General features: G+C 44.6%; 1 protein-coding gene across 13 annotated transcripts in view; it reads left to right on the top strand.

Annotated features, from left to right (window-relative positions):
* LOC110538551 (RNA binding protein fox-1 homolog 3) overlaps positions 1 to 17,445 on the top strand; it is a 412,967-nt gene that overhangs the window by 288,207 nt on the left and 107,315 nt on the right. Inside the window, exon 1 of one of the 13 annotated variants that reach the window (XM_090193728.1) lies at positions 15,995 to 16,393. The exons of 10 other annotated variants lie outside the window; for them this stretch is intronic. In XM_090193728.1, the coding sequence (XP_090049854.1) occupies positions 16,268 to 16,393 (126 nt within the window). In that variant the 5' untranslated portion in view covers positions 15,995 to 16,267. Of the gene's footprint in view, positions 1 to 15,994; positions 16,394 to 17,445 lie in introns of those variants that run through there. 2 more of the 13 variants (XM_036938642.2, XM_090193725.1) reach the window with 2 other exon arrangements.

Below are 17,445 nucleotides of genomic sequence, written 5' to 3'. Positions count from 1 at the left end.
CCTTTACCACAGTCTGTCTGATCAGTCTAACCCCTTTACCACAGTCTGTCTGATCAGTCTAACCCCTTTACCACAGTCTGTCTGATCAGTCTAACCCCTTTACCACAGTCTGTCTGATCAGTCTAACCCCTTTACCACAGTCTGTCTGATCAGTCTGAACCCTTTATCACAGTCTGTCTGATCATGAAATAACTCATTCCCGGCACATGCGAACGCACGGGTACACCATAAAGCTTATTTTGAAATCCCTTTCCGTTTGTATTCAGAGTGTATATTTTATCCACACAATTTGTTCAGTACCTCACCCTTTACCTCAGTCTGTCTGATCAGTCTGAACCCTTTATCACAGTCTGTCTGATCAGTCTAACCCCTTTACCACAGTCTGTCTGATCAGTCTAACCCCTTTACCACAGTCTGTCTGATCAGTCTAACCCCTTTACCTCAGTCTGTCTGATCAGTCTGAACCCTTTATCACAGTCTGTCTGATCATGAAATAACTCATTCCCGGCACATGCGAACGCACGGGTACACCATAAAGCTTATTTTGAAATCCCTTTCCGTTTGTATTCAGAGTGTATATTTTATCCACACAATTTGTTCGCGTAGAACATGTGCCTCATAAATTCCTCTTGTTTTGCCCTGTTGCACTGTGGATAATTCCATGAGTATGTCTCATATGGCGATTCTTCATTCTGTCATCAGTGTTGGAACAGAAGGCATGCACATCAGTAACACGTCTGTGGCATGGATATGCCCTGAAGTGTCAGTTCCCACACACAAAAACGATTGGAGGAGAAGCCCCTTTGAGAATGGAAAAAACACATCTACTGGCAACTTGCCACGCATGATAAGGAATTTACTTCACCTTCTCTCGGCCCGAAAAAATAAATCGTATTTGGGTGGTTTCCACTCTTTCATATTTTATTTTTTATTTTTATTTCATTTAACCTTTATTTAACTAGGCAAGTCAGTTAAGAACAAACTCTTATTTACAATGACGGCCTACACCGGCCAAACCTGGACGACGCTGGGCCAGTTGTGCATCGCCCTAATGGGACTCCCAATCACGGCCGGTTGTGATACAGCCTGGATATACACTTATTCAAATATAATTATCAGGTTATGTACTCATAAAATTCAAACAAAACATCATGCTGTAAGTCAGAGTTGCCAGTTGCTTGGGTGTTATCTTACCTCTGTGATATCCTGCTAACTTAGAGAACATCCAATAAAACAAGCTAGTGAACAGAATATTCTACTGTCTTGACCCACTCCATATTCATGTTATTTTATAGAAGCACAAACACACTCTATAAACTTGTTATATACTCTTCTCAATCAATCGAGGCCAGTATAAAATCCTCTGTCACGTGCAATGAGTTAAGAAACATTGTGGCACCCAGGCAGTAAAATTAATGTCAGGAGAGTGGCATTAGTGTTATAGGTTATTGACCGATTTCAAGGGATTTATGACCCTAATCGAGAGGCGGTGTCAAAGGGAATGAAGCAAATAAAAGAGTGCCTTCGACAGCATGACCCGCCAGTGGCCACTACTATTTCAGCATTCCCTGTAAATTGTAGTTGGGACTTTATAAGTCTCCGTGGATGGCTCTTTACTCTCTCAGCCTGCCTCCTCTGGCCATGCCCCAAGCCTGCCTCCCCTTACCTCCCCTACCCCTCCTCTCTTCAGGTCAGGCACACACAGGCCTTGGATGATGAGGACAGGTACCTTCATTTCACCCCATGTCAGTATTGGACTCTATACTGTGTGTGTGTGTGTGTGTGTGTGTGTGTGTGTGTGTGTGTGTGTGTGTGTGTGTGTGTGTGTGTGTGTGTGTGTGTGTGTGTGTGTGTGTGTGTGTGTGTGTGTGTGTGTGTGTGTGTGTGTGTGTCTACAGAACATATAAAGACAAACAAACACAAATCAAATTCAAATCACATGCGCACATGTGTGTGTTTGTCTTTATGTGTTTTGTAAATCACATTAGTCACATGTAATTACATGTGTGATACGATTGTGATATCATATGTCCATTCTGCCCATGAAGTGACCCAGTAGCCTGCACCGGTGGCCAGTGTCTTTTCATATGCCCAACAGCCTTAATGTGTGCTGGCCAAAGCCCCCGTTAAAGTAGACTAGAAAGAGAAATATTCAGCAGTGTGGAGGTGGCTCTCTTCATCTGTGCAGAGGAGCCCATAAATATGACTGAGGTTCAGCTGATAAATAATTCTCATTGAAATGCTGTATAATCTGACGCTGTTGACACAGCAATTTTTTTGCTCCAAAATATGTAAGTGCATACATGTTTCGGAATAATGTGACGGTAGCCAGTCTAAAGTGTGCTTGTCATTTTTCATTGCACTTCATGGTTCAACTGGCAATCCTAACAAATCACTTTAACGGTTTTGCCAAATCTTTGGTTGCAATTTTTTTTTACTGGGCAGACAAATCACCACTGGCTCTCTCTGAAGAGATAGAGAGAAGCCTAGTCTGAAAGCAGTGTGTTCTTTTTAAACCAATGACTTGCCAGATCTCTATACTGGTTAAATATTTTACGACCCGTACCCAGTGAGACTAGAGACTTGCTCGAAAAATTGATTTTATTGACAAAGACTTCCAAATGAGCAGTGAATACTGTAGTGGAAGTGTAGTTACCTTGGCCCCTGGGTCGCACGAGGTCAACTCTTTCTGTCTCTCTCATTCAGACCCCATTCTTACTGGCTTTGGTTGTGTACAGAATGCATTAACTTGGTTTAAATGCCCGTTAGTTTACTGTAGTTCTGACATTGCGTGCTGCTATTGTATTGGGCTGCAGCAAAATGCAGAGTGAAAAACTGAGGCATTGACATGATTTGAAATCAAAATGAGTTATAACTAGAGGTTTACTATTGGTCTCTCAGGGGAGCAGAATTTTTTATACCCCATTGATATTCATAGGATATCATGTAGCGCTTATTCTGTACCTCAGAGGAGCATTTGGTCTCTGTTGTTTTAAATTATGCAGCTGTTTTTTATTGCTACGATGTAAAGACACTGTCAATGTTGGATGTTTACAGTAAACAAAGTTAAGACACTTCCTACAATATAATTGCATATTCTATCTTCTTCAACAAATTACAACGCCGCGGCCCCATTCTTAATTCTGTTGCAGGAATCAGCCTATGGGCTGTTTGTTGCAAATGTCAACCTCAGACTTTGTGGATTTAAAGGACATGCACAGAAAGCAAAGCTGTTCACCTTAAATTACTTCTTTATACAATATGATTACAGTACGTTTAAAAAATAATTACATTCATTTGAGTTGCATTGCAAAGCATAATTTGACAATGATGATCTTTTGTTGATGTTATAATAACTCTTAATAACTTTGTCTGCCCTTCCCTTAGATGACTTCCTGTTGAGAAACAAACACTTAGGTTTGGGGAGGCTTTAAATCTAATATGAGTGTTAAATTGTTGACGTGATAAGACAGGACGATGTGTGTTTTTGAGGAGTCTGTGTGGTGCCGTTGTCCTTCAGTGTAGAGGGGGAGAGAACAGAACAGAAATGTGATTACTGATTGATGTGGTGCTGACACACTGGCCTGTTCTCTTGGTCTTTTTGTCATGCTGTGATGAACACAAATCACTGTACAACCCTCTTCTTGTCTAACACTATCCACAGTGGAGCTGTGGCATTCTGACAGTGAGCGCAGGAGTATGGTTTTAATTAAATACAGAATTCAATATCCATATCGACATGCGTCATTTGTGGTTGGTGAGGTATCGATTGCCCTCTAGCATTTATGCAGATAGTCCGCTTTCTTCTTTTCTGCAAATTTGTCAAGTGGATATCGATGATTCTCATATTTTCTATAAGAAAATGTCAAATTTCACCTAACCACTCGATGAAATGTTACTCAAAAACTGTCACGTGAATGTGACGTAGGCTACATATGATACACCTTGTGACAGGAGTGTTTTATTATTTTATAATATGGAGATTTAACATCATGTCTTGCATGGTGAGAGTGGTCATCATGGAGTCAGTATAAGATTAGCACACAGCGGTAGGCTAATTGCACATACACCTCTGTGTGTCTCATTTCCTCCAGTATGTCTGCTAATGGAATCAAAAACATGTTGCCAGGGGTCTTTGCAATTTGGAAAATAAGTCCATTAAGTTCATTAATTTAATAATGGGCAATAATAATGAGTTCAAATTATTGCTCAATTAGGAAGGAGTGTGCGGTTGGCTGTTTCACATTCATTTGAAATCACCTCAGTGTGCAGTAGTTTAATGAGATTATAATGGAATTGATATCACATAGGTAGTGAATTAAAGCGTTACAGGAGAACCCATTAGGAGTCAAATTGTAATCCTGAAACACTTGTCACAGTTCAGATAGGTTTCTATTTTTGTTATTGTCATTAGTAGCAATGGTATTAGTGTCAGTAGTTGTATTAGTGTTATCGACTGTATTGGAAGTATTGTTAGGGAAGTTTTAATAATAAACACATTTTTAAATGAAGCAGTTATAGTGATGGCGTGTTACAGTATGTGTTAAGTATTGTAATAGTACTGTATCTTTGGTATCTCCCATTGATTAAAACACAGGGGACCTATTCTGGTTTCAGAGTCTGTTTTTCTCCACCAGGAAACCTGCTGAGGACCTCAGTTAAAATGACACAGACAGCACATTCATACTGATCTAAAAAGGTCAGTATAAATGACAGTGTTCATTTCAGTGTAAAAGTCAGGTAATGTAATCCTCAGAGAGTAGTTCTTCATAATACTACATTACCTTTCCATTGGCTTCTGCTGCAGCTTTGAGTCTTTGACTTTTACACTGATGCTCTGTGTACATTTACAGCCTGTCTTAGACCACCGGAACCCAACGGGGAAATGTACATTCAAAGGTGTCGTTCATAACATTTTATAGATAATTTAGATATGGAAATGCAGGGGTGCAACTTTGGTTTTAGAAGTGTTGGGGACATAACCTTTTTTTTTTGGTCATTTATTTTTTTTGTCGGATAAACACTCCAAACAGCCTACCCGACCGCTCGGAAACGTCCGCATGGTCCTAAAGCACACCGTTTGCTCGTTTTGTATCACATTCCAATGATAAAACTGGGGGGGACAAAAATGTAATTTCAGAATGTGGGGGGACATGTCCTCCACGTCCCCAGTGGAAGTTGCACCCCTGTTGAAATGTACCTTGATTTTATAACAATAAAACTCTAAAGGCCTGAAATAGCTTACTTTAAAAATTCCTGACGCTGAGGAGACTGTATGCATAAGTTGTATGTTATTGTACCAGTTTAGAATCAGTAAGAGAAAAGCTCCATTAACACATGATGAATTGTCAAGTTATCATTGATATACTGTTCTTATTTGCAATTTACTGTAGAAGAGGTGTAGTTTGTCTGCTTATCTGGAAAAATGGTTGCTGTCATCCACAGAGTATCTTTTCTGTTGAATGCCATTACCTAAGAGCTCTTCCTCACGGTGATTCATGACACAGAGACTCAGTCTTCAAATTATGTTTTGGGACCCAAAAAGAGGAGGAATGACGGTGTGAACCACCCAAAAAAGAATGAAAGGGATTAATCAGTTAGATAGTGTTGTCTGCTGTACTGTATATGAAAACAGGTGTGTGTGTGTGGGGGGGGGGGAAGAGGGGGAGGGGTCTGCTCTACTGTATATGAAGACAGGTGTGTGTGTGTGCGTGTGTGGGGGGAGGAGGAGGGGGGTCTGCTCTACTGTATATGAAGACAGGTGTGTGAGTGTGTGTGTGTGTGTGTGTGTGTGTGTGTGTGTGTGTATGTGTGTGGGGGGGGGGGGAGGAGGGGGGTCTGCTGTACTGTATATGAAAACAGGTGTGTGTGTGTGCGTGTGCTTGTGCGTGTGCGTGTGTGGGGGGAGGAGGAGGGGTCTGCTGTACTGTATATGAATACAGGTGTGTTCGTATGTGTATTTGAGAAAGATACAGCATGTGAACCTCCATGTTTGTGTCTGTGTATATATCTGTGTATGTCTGTCTCTGTACAAGCATGCAAGTAGGAGTATGTGCGCATATGGGTGCACGTGTGTGTGTGCTTAATGAATATTTAAGCCACCTTCAGCATCCAAGGAACATCCAGTAAAGAGGATTGTGTTCTCATGGATCCTTTAATCCTCTGAATTAGCAGTTTAATAACAAGAAGCCATTTGTAGATTAGTCAGATCCAGCTCCCAGAACATGCTTGTGTCCAATCTACTAAATGCTTTGATTGTTGATGCTGTAAAAGGCAGTTTATCTCCTCTTCTCTATCTCTTCATGTGTAACTTTACCTTGATATATGTGCTAAAGCTTCCCCAGGACATTATATCAGACTGTGTGTGTGTCTGTGTATGTGCGTGTGTGTGCGTGCACAGGTGCGTTTGCGTGTGTGCGCCCGTGTGCGTGCCTGTGTCCGTGCGTGCACAGGCGCGTTTGCGTGTGTGTGTGAGCCTGTGTGCGTGCCTGTGTCCGTGCGTGCACAGGCGTGTTTGCGTGTGTGTGTGCGCCTGTGTGCGTGCCTGTGTCCGTGCGTGCACAGGTGCGTTTGCGTGTGTGTGTGCGCCTGTGTGCGTGCCTGTGTCTGTGTGTGCACAGGCGCGTTTGCGTGCAGGTGTCTGTGTTTACCATAGTTACAGCATGACTGGATACGTCCTTACGACATGCTAGTAAAGAGAAGCATGAATGAGCCTTCTGATAGATGGTCTATATCAGTGGCTCAGTTTCAGATCAGCTGCCACTGAGGACAGAAGGCCCTGTTTGACACCCAGAGATCAGTGTGTTTGAATCATCCTGGTTGGTCACTGGTAGTGTATCTTCTCCCTCCCTCTCTCCATCAATGTGAATATCATGCATTGATTACTCTGTCTTGTTTTCACAGAGGCTCAGGTGAGATTGACATGTGCTGGGAGGGGATCAAGAGTCCAGGATTATGGCAAATATAAATGCTTTTACGTAGGCATTTTGCCAAAACATGGCCATGCTTCATATACGTACAGCATAAAATATATAAGCGGAATAATCAGCAGCATTAGGGAACTGCTGACTGTAAAAACTCGATGTTATGTATGTTTCTAAAATAATCATCAAAGCAAGATTACTTATTCCTGGGATGTACAAATCAACAAATATGAAAGGCCCATATTTACAAGCCAATTTTGTTGTTTTAATGTTGGGCATTTCAGGTTAATTCACCTACATAATTGTTTATTTGTAAAGGTAAAGACCTTTGGAAAAGAACAGCCTGTGATTTGAAAACCTGTTAACAAAGGCCCCAACACAATGGTGTTAAAAGGCTAATCTTTGCATGATTGCAATTAAGGATTTGTAGAAGAGAATAGTAGTACTGTATACTCCTTGTATACTCCTGGTCACTCTTGACTGGTGTTGCTGGGTGGGATGACTTTATTATGCGCACACTAGCCACACATGGTAAATAATTCACACTCTACTTGAGCATTCTCCAACAGACACAGTGCCGCCATTAGACTGTCTCTAGCTGCCACTTCCTATTCTCTTTTTTTTGACTCCTTTTTTTCTCTCTCATTTTCAACCATAAATGCAAACATTACAAGCAGCAAATGTAAAAGAAAAGCATTGAAAAACGACTATCTCTCCGGTCGATGAGAGTTCACGGCAATTTACTATATTAAAGGGAGTTTACATACATAACACTTCAACATTAAGGGGATTTTTCACAGAGTTCAGCATATTTTCTGGAACTCTCCCTCTACCCTCTTTTTAATCCGAGATGCTTCTTTGACAATGTCTCCCTCATACAAAATGCATGAGCGCAGTGCGGATCGATACGGACCCTTTAATCTCGCTACACAGACAGCTACTGCAGTCACGCGGTGAACCAGCACCCGCCGCTGGCTGCCACTGCTGCAAGCCAGATCAGAGGCGGGAGAGAGAGATCAGCCGAGGTGACAAGGGTCGCTGCACGGGGTCTCCACACCAAGCTGAGGCAGGCTGCCTGGAAGCACAGTAGATGGGTCTAGCACATTCCTTGACCAAATTAAACTACTCAAACAACCCTTTTTTTATCAGATAGCACTCTATCTTGATTTTGATCTCATATTTGACAGAATATCGGATGTTTTTAGAGGTTCTTATTCCAGAGTGAGTTATTTTGTCGGTCATGTAGTTATTTTGTGAAACAGAATTTTGTGCAGGGCTTTGACTTTGATCCTGGTGTATACAAACAGATGGCCTGTAAAAATGGAAAGGTTGTTTGGAAGTGTTTGAAAAGATGAAAAGGAAAAGGAAACATTGATATATCTTACAGTACATAAATATTATTAGAATAAAAGGAAATCCCCTTACAGCGGGAGGAAAACAAACATTAAAGGTTGAAATATCAACTTTTAAACAGAGCTGTGTTTTGGTCAAATATCCCTTCAACTATGAGATTTGTGTAAAGCTGACATATACTGTCATACAATCAGTGTCATATACAGAACCAAATCCCTTTAGTTGAAAACAGTAGCAAGTAAAGCATCTTTTAGAGGGAGTCAGTGTGTGTGTCGCCGGGCAGAGCCGGTGGAATAATCCGCTAGGTGGAGGAGAAATCAGAGAAGGCCACCTCCATATAATTGATGTGTGCTGCTGGAGGGATAATATAGGGTACCCAGAATGCACTGCTCCATGGACTCTGTCTCTCTCTGTCTCTCCTCCGCTGCCTACCTCCCCATTGTCTCCCCCTCTCATTTCCCTCCCTCCCTTCATCCCTCCCTCCATCCCTCCCTCCCTTCATCCCTCCCTCCATCCCTCCCTTCATCCCTCCCTCCATCCCTCCCCACGCAATGCAGCTTTTGTTCACTCATTCTTTTAACCGTTTCTTTCGCTCCAAGGTGTCAAGGCAGAAAAATGAAGGGAGTGGTAATAGGGTTATGTCAAGTAGACGGAGGTGTTGTCTCTGTGTGGATGCCTCCCTCCCTCCGTCTCAATGAAAGGTTACTCCAGTTGGTGGGCTCGGCACTGCCTCTGCCGCCGCATTCTCCCCTGCTGTAATGAGAATGGCAACAGACAACTCTCTATCAGTCCTGCTACAGCAGGTGACTGATAGCATTACCACGGGGGAAAAAGCAGAAACAAGAGTCACTCTGCACGAGCAATATGGAAACATGACCAAGACTGATCACAGTGGACACAGATGATTCCCTGTCTCAGGTGGTATTGTGCTCACATTTACCTATTTGGAGCATTCATTCTTCTATTTTTCTTCTTTTCCCTGAGTTTGACATTATGAAATTCTCTGTTGGAATATCCTCTGCATCGTGCCCTCAACAGTATGGCACGGAGGTAGAACGTTTGTGAAATATTGAACAGATATACCTCAGCATTTGGGTTTAGTGGAAAAGAGGCATGATGTTACATTCATGACATAGACTTCTACACAGAGATATTACACTCACTTTCTTTTGAACGGAACTTCTGAAACCTATTGGCTTTCTCCTCCTGCGGTTCCACCAAAGTCCACAGTAAATCTGTGTCTGTGCATATGTCCCCAAAGCTATGTTTTGATGGCAGTGAAGTGGAGAGAATTTAAAAGGTGGCAGTGTGTGTGTGTGTGTGTGTGTGTGTGTGTGTGTGTGTGTGTGTGTGTGTGTGTGTGTGTGTGTGTGTGTGTGCGTGTGTGCGTGCGTGCGTGCTTGCGTGCGTGTGTGCGGCGTGGGTGCCTCTCCGGTAACAACAGCAGGAGCTCTGGGCACCCTCGGCCAGACAGAGGCTGGCAGCCTGGCAGGCACTCTGTATTTACACCACACACAATCACACCTCCGGTTTCATTTACTCTGTTATGATATGTGCATCTGAGGCGGAGTGGAGGGGAGGCAGTGTTGATGTATCAGCCGTCTCCCTGTGATCCTCTGAGGAAGACGTGGTGGCCATGGTTTGAACACCTGACCCCTGAGGGAGGGAGAGACGGTGGCACAGCAGAGATGGAAACTCATCTGGAGTTTCTCTCTCTGCTGTCGGTTAAAGAGTGATGGTGAGAGGTATGCCTGCTGGATAGGGGACATTACTGGGCATGACCAATCTGTTCCAAATGGAATGCACTTGGAGTCAGCGCACCAATCGTTGTAATTGACCTTGCCTCGGGCCTTCGGCCGCTATGGTAACAGTTGCTACAGTAGCGTTGTCGAGGCAGGTTAGGAAGTTTGAAAATGTCATAAGGACAATAATGCTCTGAATAATTTGACGTTTCATTGCTCAACGCATTCCATGTGTAATGACGCTATTTGTATTACTTGTTATTTGCTTTCAATCAAAAGTACCCTACTGAAATTCCTCCTCACTTACCACATTTCAGTTAGGCGTGCGTTAGATTGTTTTGTCAAATAGTGACCCCTTGGTACAGCAGGACATGGTTGTCGTACTAAGCAGTGAAACCGAGGCATGCACTACGTGACAACATCCCCTAGAGCGTCTCTCTGAGGGACAGTAAATATTTCATCATCGATCTGATGTGATTTCCTTGCATGGCAGTACCTTTGCCCTGTCAGCTCTCTCTCTCGCTCTCTCTCTCTCCCCCTCTCTCTCTCTCTCTCTCTCTCTCTCTCTCTCTCTCTCTCTCGCTCTCTCTCTCCCCTCTCTCTCTCTCTCTCTCTCCCCTCTCTCTCTCTCTCTCTCTCTCTCTCTCTCGCTCTCTCTCTCCCCTCTCTCTCTTTCTCTCTCTCTCCCCTCTCTCTCTCTCTCTCTCTCATCTCTCACTCTCTCTCTCTCCCCTCTCTCTCTCTCTCTCTCTCTCTCTCTCTCTCTCTCTCTCTCTGTCTCTCTCTCTCTTTCTCTCTCTCTCCCCCCCCTCTCTCTCTCTCCATCTCTCTCTCTCTCCGGTTCACCGGGCCCTGCAGGGCTAACAGAGCCTGACCCTTTCCTGTTTGCTGACCCCTCCTGTGCCTGAGCAAAACCCTCGCTTGTGTTCCTCCCACCTTTTTCCCTCCCACTGTTTTGGCCTGGGCTATCACCTGCTCCTAGCTGGGGCACTTCCTAGCCCGGAGGCAGAGAGGAGAGGAGGGGAAGTCAGTTAAAGCTTCCTAGTATTGACGTTGACTGTCCGCCGTGAGCCTTCGTCTCTCTCTCTCTTTCATTTTCTCTGAGAGCAAGAGGGGTGGTGGTGGTGAGGGGGGAGGGTGAGGTGATATACGGCAGCTCTGTGTGGGAAGCATGGTGAGTCCTCAGGCTTTCTGCAGTGTCGCAGCAAGACGGAAGAGTGCTCAAAAGTCCAAAAGGCCTGACCTCTCCCAGGCTGGTGAGTGATGGCCGGACGCAACCTGCTGATCCCAGCACTGGGTGCATTAGTTTGCAATAAAGAAAGCCGTGATTGTGAAACGCGGCGGGCGAAAACATATGAGGATGAATGACATCATATAAAAGCCAAGCACTGTTTCAGAATCCATTTACAGTGGCGGTTACCAGAGCCTGAAGTCTGTAGCAAGGGCCTACAGCAACAGCATATCCTAGTGGCTTAGATCTCACAGACAAACTCACCCGCCCCTTCCCTAACCCATAACTATCCTTTCATCAGTGTTATTAGGTCTTGACAGCTTTGGGGAGACAAAACCAATACTTTAACTGTAGCCGGCTATTGACATTTAAAAGACAAGTGAGAGACAAACGTGGCTAATTTGGTGCAAGAAAGACTAGCAAATCCTGTTCCTTCATATCTCCGTGTTCTGTCTGTGTGATCACACCAGCAGCCCCCCGTGGCACAGCCTTCCTAATGACTCCGATCTGCACACAAAGTGAAGAAATAATGAGCGGGAGAGCGTGTACCTTGTTGCCTTAATTATGAGCCCAGACAAAGGAGTGCTGACTCTTCCACAAAGAGCCTGGCACGGTGAGACGGGTGAGAGGCAGGTTAAACACTCGCCTGCCTTGTCTTCCTGGCGCCCCGTTCCCGTCCTGAACCAACTGGCGTAAGACTCTGCCAGGGATGCCAGGGAAAATGAGAGTGGTGGGGCGGGGAGAGTGGCCGGGGAAGTCTGTAAAATGTCCTTGTTATGATAAACCAGAGGGAGCAGCAGTCAGAAGTTTGTTATGTTAGGCTGCTATGACACAACCTTTAATTAGTGGGGATCCCAGGCGCTCTGGGCCTGAGGTTTAATCAGTGGACCTTTAGCGAGAGCACCACCCTCGCCTCGCTGCACGCCCTGAGGACACGCTGATCATGGCGTCCGTGTGCCCCCTCATCTACTGAGGGGTTCCGAGGCGCCATGGCGATGCCAGATAATGAGGAAGGCTTGTCAGAAGGGCACTCCAAGGGTCCCCCTTCCAAAGGCCCCCGCTGCCTCTCCAGTAATCTACCCAGCACAAAACACTGCTGCTGCTTTGTTTTCATTTCAAAGGATCTCCAGAGGTCTCCTCGGAGAGAAGAGGGGGAGTGAGGGGGTGTTGGGTCACAGAGAGACTACTCTAGACCAAATAACATCTGGACCAAATAACATACTCTGAGATCAGTGATCTTTTTGGAACATCAGTTTACTGATTATATCAATATGTTCACTAACAAGTGGCAGCGAGTGATAAAATATCATTGAATATATATCAACGTGTTTACATTTGGTCATATCATGTTCCTGTTATGCGTTGTACACGTTTGTTTCCTGTCTGTTTCTCTCTGTCCTCCTGATGGGGGAGCTGTGTCCATAGTGAAACCATGCAGTAGACTGACAGAGAGAGCAGAGGTAAGGATGTAAACAGTCATCTCTTATGATGATTATTGCTAGTAGTCAGTATTGATCAAGGCAATACGGTAAAACAGTGGGAAACAGGCATGTGCCTCCAATTGTTTGGGCCACTGCCTCTATTGCCTCTGATTATTGCTGACTGGGCTCGGAGCTCAGGGGATGGCGTCTTAATGGTATCACTGCTGCTTTCCGCCTTTACAGACTACATTACAGACTACATGACAGACTACATTACAGACTACATTACAGACTACATGACAGACTACATTACAGACTACATTACAGACTACATTACAGACTACAATACAGACTACATTACAGACTACATGACAGACTACATGACAGACTACATGACAGACTACATGACAGACTACATTACAGACTACATGACAGACTACATTACAGACTACATTACAGACTACATTACAGACTACATGACAGACTACATGACAGACTACATTACAGACTACATTACAGACTACATTACATACTACATTACAGACTACATTACAGACTACATTACAGACTACATGACAGACTACATGACAGACTACATGACAGACTACATTACAGACTACATGACAGACTACATGACAGACTACATGACAGACTACATGACAGACTACATTACAGACTACATTACAGACTACATTACAGACTACATGACAGACTACATGACAGACTACATTACAGACTACATTACAGACTACATGACAGACTACATGACAGACTACATTACAGACTACATTACATACTACAACCCCACCGGCCTCTGAAACCCACAGGAAAATCACCATATTTATAACATATTTCCTGTTTGTATTTGATCTGTTACCGGGTGTTTCTCTGTTATATTTTGAAGGGATATTATCACCTGCTTTAAAAACAGTAATGTCTCAAATCAGCTGATTGCATCTCCTGTGCTTCTCATCTCCCCACCTCTGTGTGAGTCCTGTCTCAGAGGAGTAATCACAGAGCTGGGCCAACTAGAAACACACTGGAAAAACACATGACAAGGGGGATGGGGATAATAATCCTTATTATGATTATTATCAGGTTGCCACAGTGGAAATGGTGATCATGGTGATGAGGAGGAGGTGATAGAAGAAAGTGATGATGGTGGTCATTGTGATGATGAGGAGGAGGAGGTGATAGAAGACAGTGATGATGGTGGTCATTGTGATGATGAGGAGGAGGAGGAGGTGATAGAAGACAGTGATGATGGTGGTCATTGTGATGAGGAGGAGGAGGAGGAGGTGATAGAAGACAGTGATGATGGTGGTCATTGTGATGATGAGGAGGAGGAGGAGGTGATAGAAGACAGTGGTGATGGTGGTCATTGTGATGAGGAGGAGGAGGAGGAGGTGATAGAAGACAGTGATGATGGTGGTCATTGTGATGATGAGGAGGAGGAGGTGATAGAAGACAGTGGTGATGGTGGTCATTGTGATGAGGAGGAGGAGGTGATAGAAGACAGTGGTGATGGTGGTCATTGTGATGAGGAGGAGGAGGTGATAGAAGACAGTGATGATGGTGGTCATTGTGATGATGAGGAGGAGGAGGTGATAGAAGACAGTGATGATGGTGGTCATTGTGATGAGGAGCAGGAGGAGGAGGTGATAGAAGACAGTGATGATGGTGGTCATTGTGTGTTGGAAGTCAGCTACTGTATTCAATCAACAGTCTACAGCAATGGTTTCTCTTCTTTTTTTCATTGGAAGAATAGGTCTGGCGTTAACTGGAGTTAACTGAGGATATCTCCAGCACATTTTGATAGATTGATTCCACATGACTCAAAGAAAGGCACAGTGGAGAACATTCCATCAATTCTCTCTTTGAAGGGAGTGATCTGACACAGCTCATTTGAATTATAAACAGGGAGGGAGAGAGGGAGAGAGAGAGAGAGAGAGAGAGAGAGAGAGAAGCTATGTGTCTCTTTGCAGCAGTAGCAGCACCTGCTGGCTCTAGCCAAGTCATCTCATCAGAGAGTGTTATACAGTACAGTGACATGCAGCGGTAATACTGTCCGACTGCTTGTACTTAACACAGGCTCTTGGACCTGAACAAGACGTGTGCAGACATGTAGTCATACCACTGGTGTTCCAGTTAACACAGCCTCAGCCTTATCCAAGTCTCAATTAAGATCATGCTGATTGGTCATTTAGCAGAGGACCAACTTCTCCCTCCATTCTGTTCAGCTCAACAATTAGATGTACAAAACATATCAGCCAACAATTACATAATGTTATTACATTGTGCTGTGCCACTTATTGGTTTTCCCTAATCTGCAATCTGTGCTCTGTCCCAGTGTCTGGGGCTAATGAATAGGAAGTAGGGGTTAGTTGAACTCCTTCCTGGTGTAATTTCCCCCCTGCATACTATCTGAATGGGGCTGATTGAATCTGAATGGAGTGTCCCAGAGTGAGTTAATTTGGCACAGTGGACATGCGTCGTCTCCCACAGCAGGGCGTGATTATGATGGTCTGTCTGTGTCTGGGTGGGAAAGTGACCAAATTCACAATGATATTATTGTAGCTACCCCTGTGTCATAAATGGGTTGTGTTTGAAGGCTAACATCACACAGCCTTTATGGGAGCTCCATTGTGTTTTATATCAAACCCCTTGTTGTTTCTACAGAAGAAGGAAAAAAAGATTAAAAAGGGACTTTACATTTGTAGCGTAAATAATTTATGGATAGACTCTCTCTCTGTCAGGGCGGATGTATATTTACTGCTCACAGATGAAGAGAGATGTCACGGCCGAAGCTAAAGCGAATAACGGGGCTTTGTGAATACATTTGCCAGACTTCTATGGATGCTGTGAATTCATATTTGCCATACATGTTGTATGTGTCCTTGAGTGCAGCTCTTGCATAGACGGAGGGAGACCGTGGACAGCATTAGGCTCTGAGGGGGGAGCCTGCAATTAAAAGGCTGTATGCAGCATCCCACGAGGTGCTAATGCCCAGGATCAGCTGCTGTTCTAATGTCATTTCATCCCCCCTGTTATTCACATGGCCTGTTTGATGTAGGAATACATCACCTCTTTTATCACCCCAACTCCCACCCCCGTCGACTCTACAACCCCCAATTCCCCCCTCTCCCCGGTTTTCACAGAACCTCCCCTTCTGTGTCTGAATGCTTATGTTGTCTTTTATCGCTTCCAAAGTAAACAGAGTCGCGCCGGGGACAAGCGAGAGAGAGATAGGGAAGGAGAGCGAGAGAGAGAGATAGGAAAGGAGAGCGAGAGAGAGGGAGAGAGAGAGAGAGAGAGAGAGAGAGAGAGAGAGGTGGCACGTGCACATTGTCAGTGTGCGGCTGGCTACCGTGGTTACCTACTGCAATAGACACACAAAAACAGAAAGAGAAATTCTCAGGAGGGAATAAAAGACCACAACAAGAGAGAAGGAAGACCAGTGCAGGAGAGAGAAAAAATAGAGTGGTACGCTGCCAGAAGGAGAGAGAGAGTAGAGAGAGTGAGTGGGAACAAGAGAGCGAGCAAGAGAGAGCAAGAGACAGAGTAGCGAGGAAAGAGAGCGAAGGATCTTCCTGCTAAATGCGCAAAGCATCCCGTTACCACACGCTGAGCTCCATGGCCAACTCAGGCTGTCTGCTTCTCTCCGGCTCCGGGATGCTACCTCACTCCCTCCACTGTCCCCCTGCCTTCCTCTACCTACACCAGGTAAGTCTCTCTATCTCCATCCCTTCCTCTCTTTTTCGGTCTCCTCTTCTCCCTCCCTCTCTCTTTCTCTTTCTGTCGCTCTCTCGCTCCGTCTCTTTCATTCCTCCGTTTGCTCGGCAGCACGTGATATCATTGTGTTTCCCCGAGTACTTCCCCAACCCCGACCCTGACCCTTCCAACACAGACAGGGGGGGTCATCTCCTTTATTTCCCCTTTTCAGCCTTTATTTCCTCCTTTTATTTTCCTCTAATCCGCCCTGTGCAGTTTTGAACGAGGGAATTCATGAATTAGTGACGTGGGACTGGGTTACGACATGTTTGTTTAGATCTCGGCTTCATGACTCATTTTGCTGTGATTGTAACACTGCATATTTTACTGCTCATTCTATGGTCATACTGTCCTGTCACTTTCCAATGTGTGTCAACACTCAGTCACTTATGTGCATTTTGTGAGAGGGGGACATTGAGCAACTCTCACTTTTCTGTCATGATTATCTACATTGATATTTGTTTGAGTAATTATATGAAGCTTCGATATTTGGTTTTAATTGATTCCTTGTCACTGGTCCCTCTTGCTTTGTGAAATCTTAAGATTCACTCTGCAGAGGAAAACAACTACCCAACAAGGTGACTGTTAAGAGCGGGCCCATATGCATCTCTTGAATTATTCAAAACATTTTAATTCAGCGAGGGGGGGTGGTCGCCTGTTCAATTGTGTTTTTACTACCACTAGCATGTGTTGCAGTAAACAATGTGTTACTGCAGTGATTGAAGCAAATAATGGTGGAGCCTCCTGCTTCCCCTTTTAAATCCTGCTCCCCATCAGGGTAATGGCCCCTCTCCCCTCCTACCCATCTGTCCAGCGCGGGCACACCCCGACGGCTAGGCCATCAGAGGGGGACAGGCATGTGGACGACCAGGTGCCGCTAGCACACACTTCATGTGGAGAAGCCAAGGCTAGGATTCCCCAAGGAAATACTGCTTTTATTCATGGCCTCAGGAATGTGTGTGTGTGTGTGTGTGTGTGTGTGTGTGTGTGTGTGTGTGTGTGTG

The sequence above is a fragment of the Oncorhynchus mykiss genome, chromosome 12 (genome assembly GCF_057628025.1).
Source record: "Oncorhynchus mykiss isolate SJ-2025 chromosome 12, ASM5762802v1, whole genome shotgun sequence".
NCBI classification, from domain to species: Eukaryota; Metazoa; Chordata; class Actinopteri; order Salmoniformes; family Salmonidae; genus Oncorhynchus; species Oncorhynchus mykiss.
The sequence above is the reverse complement of the archived record's forward strand: the minus strand, read 5'-3'. Positions and strand labels throughout refer to the sequence as shown.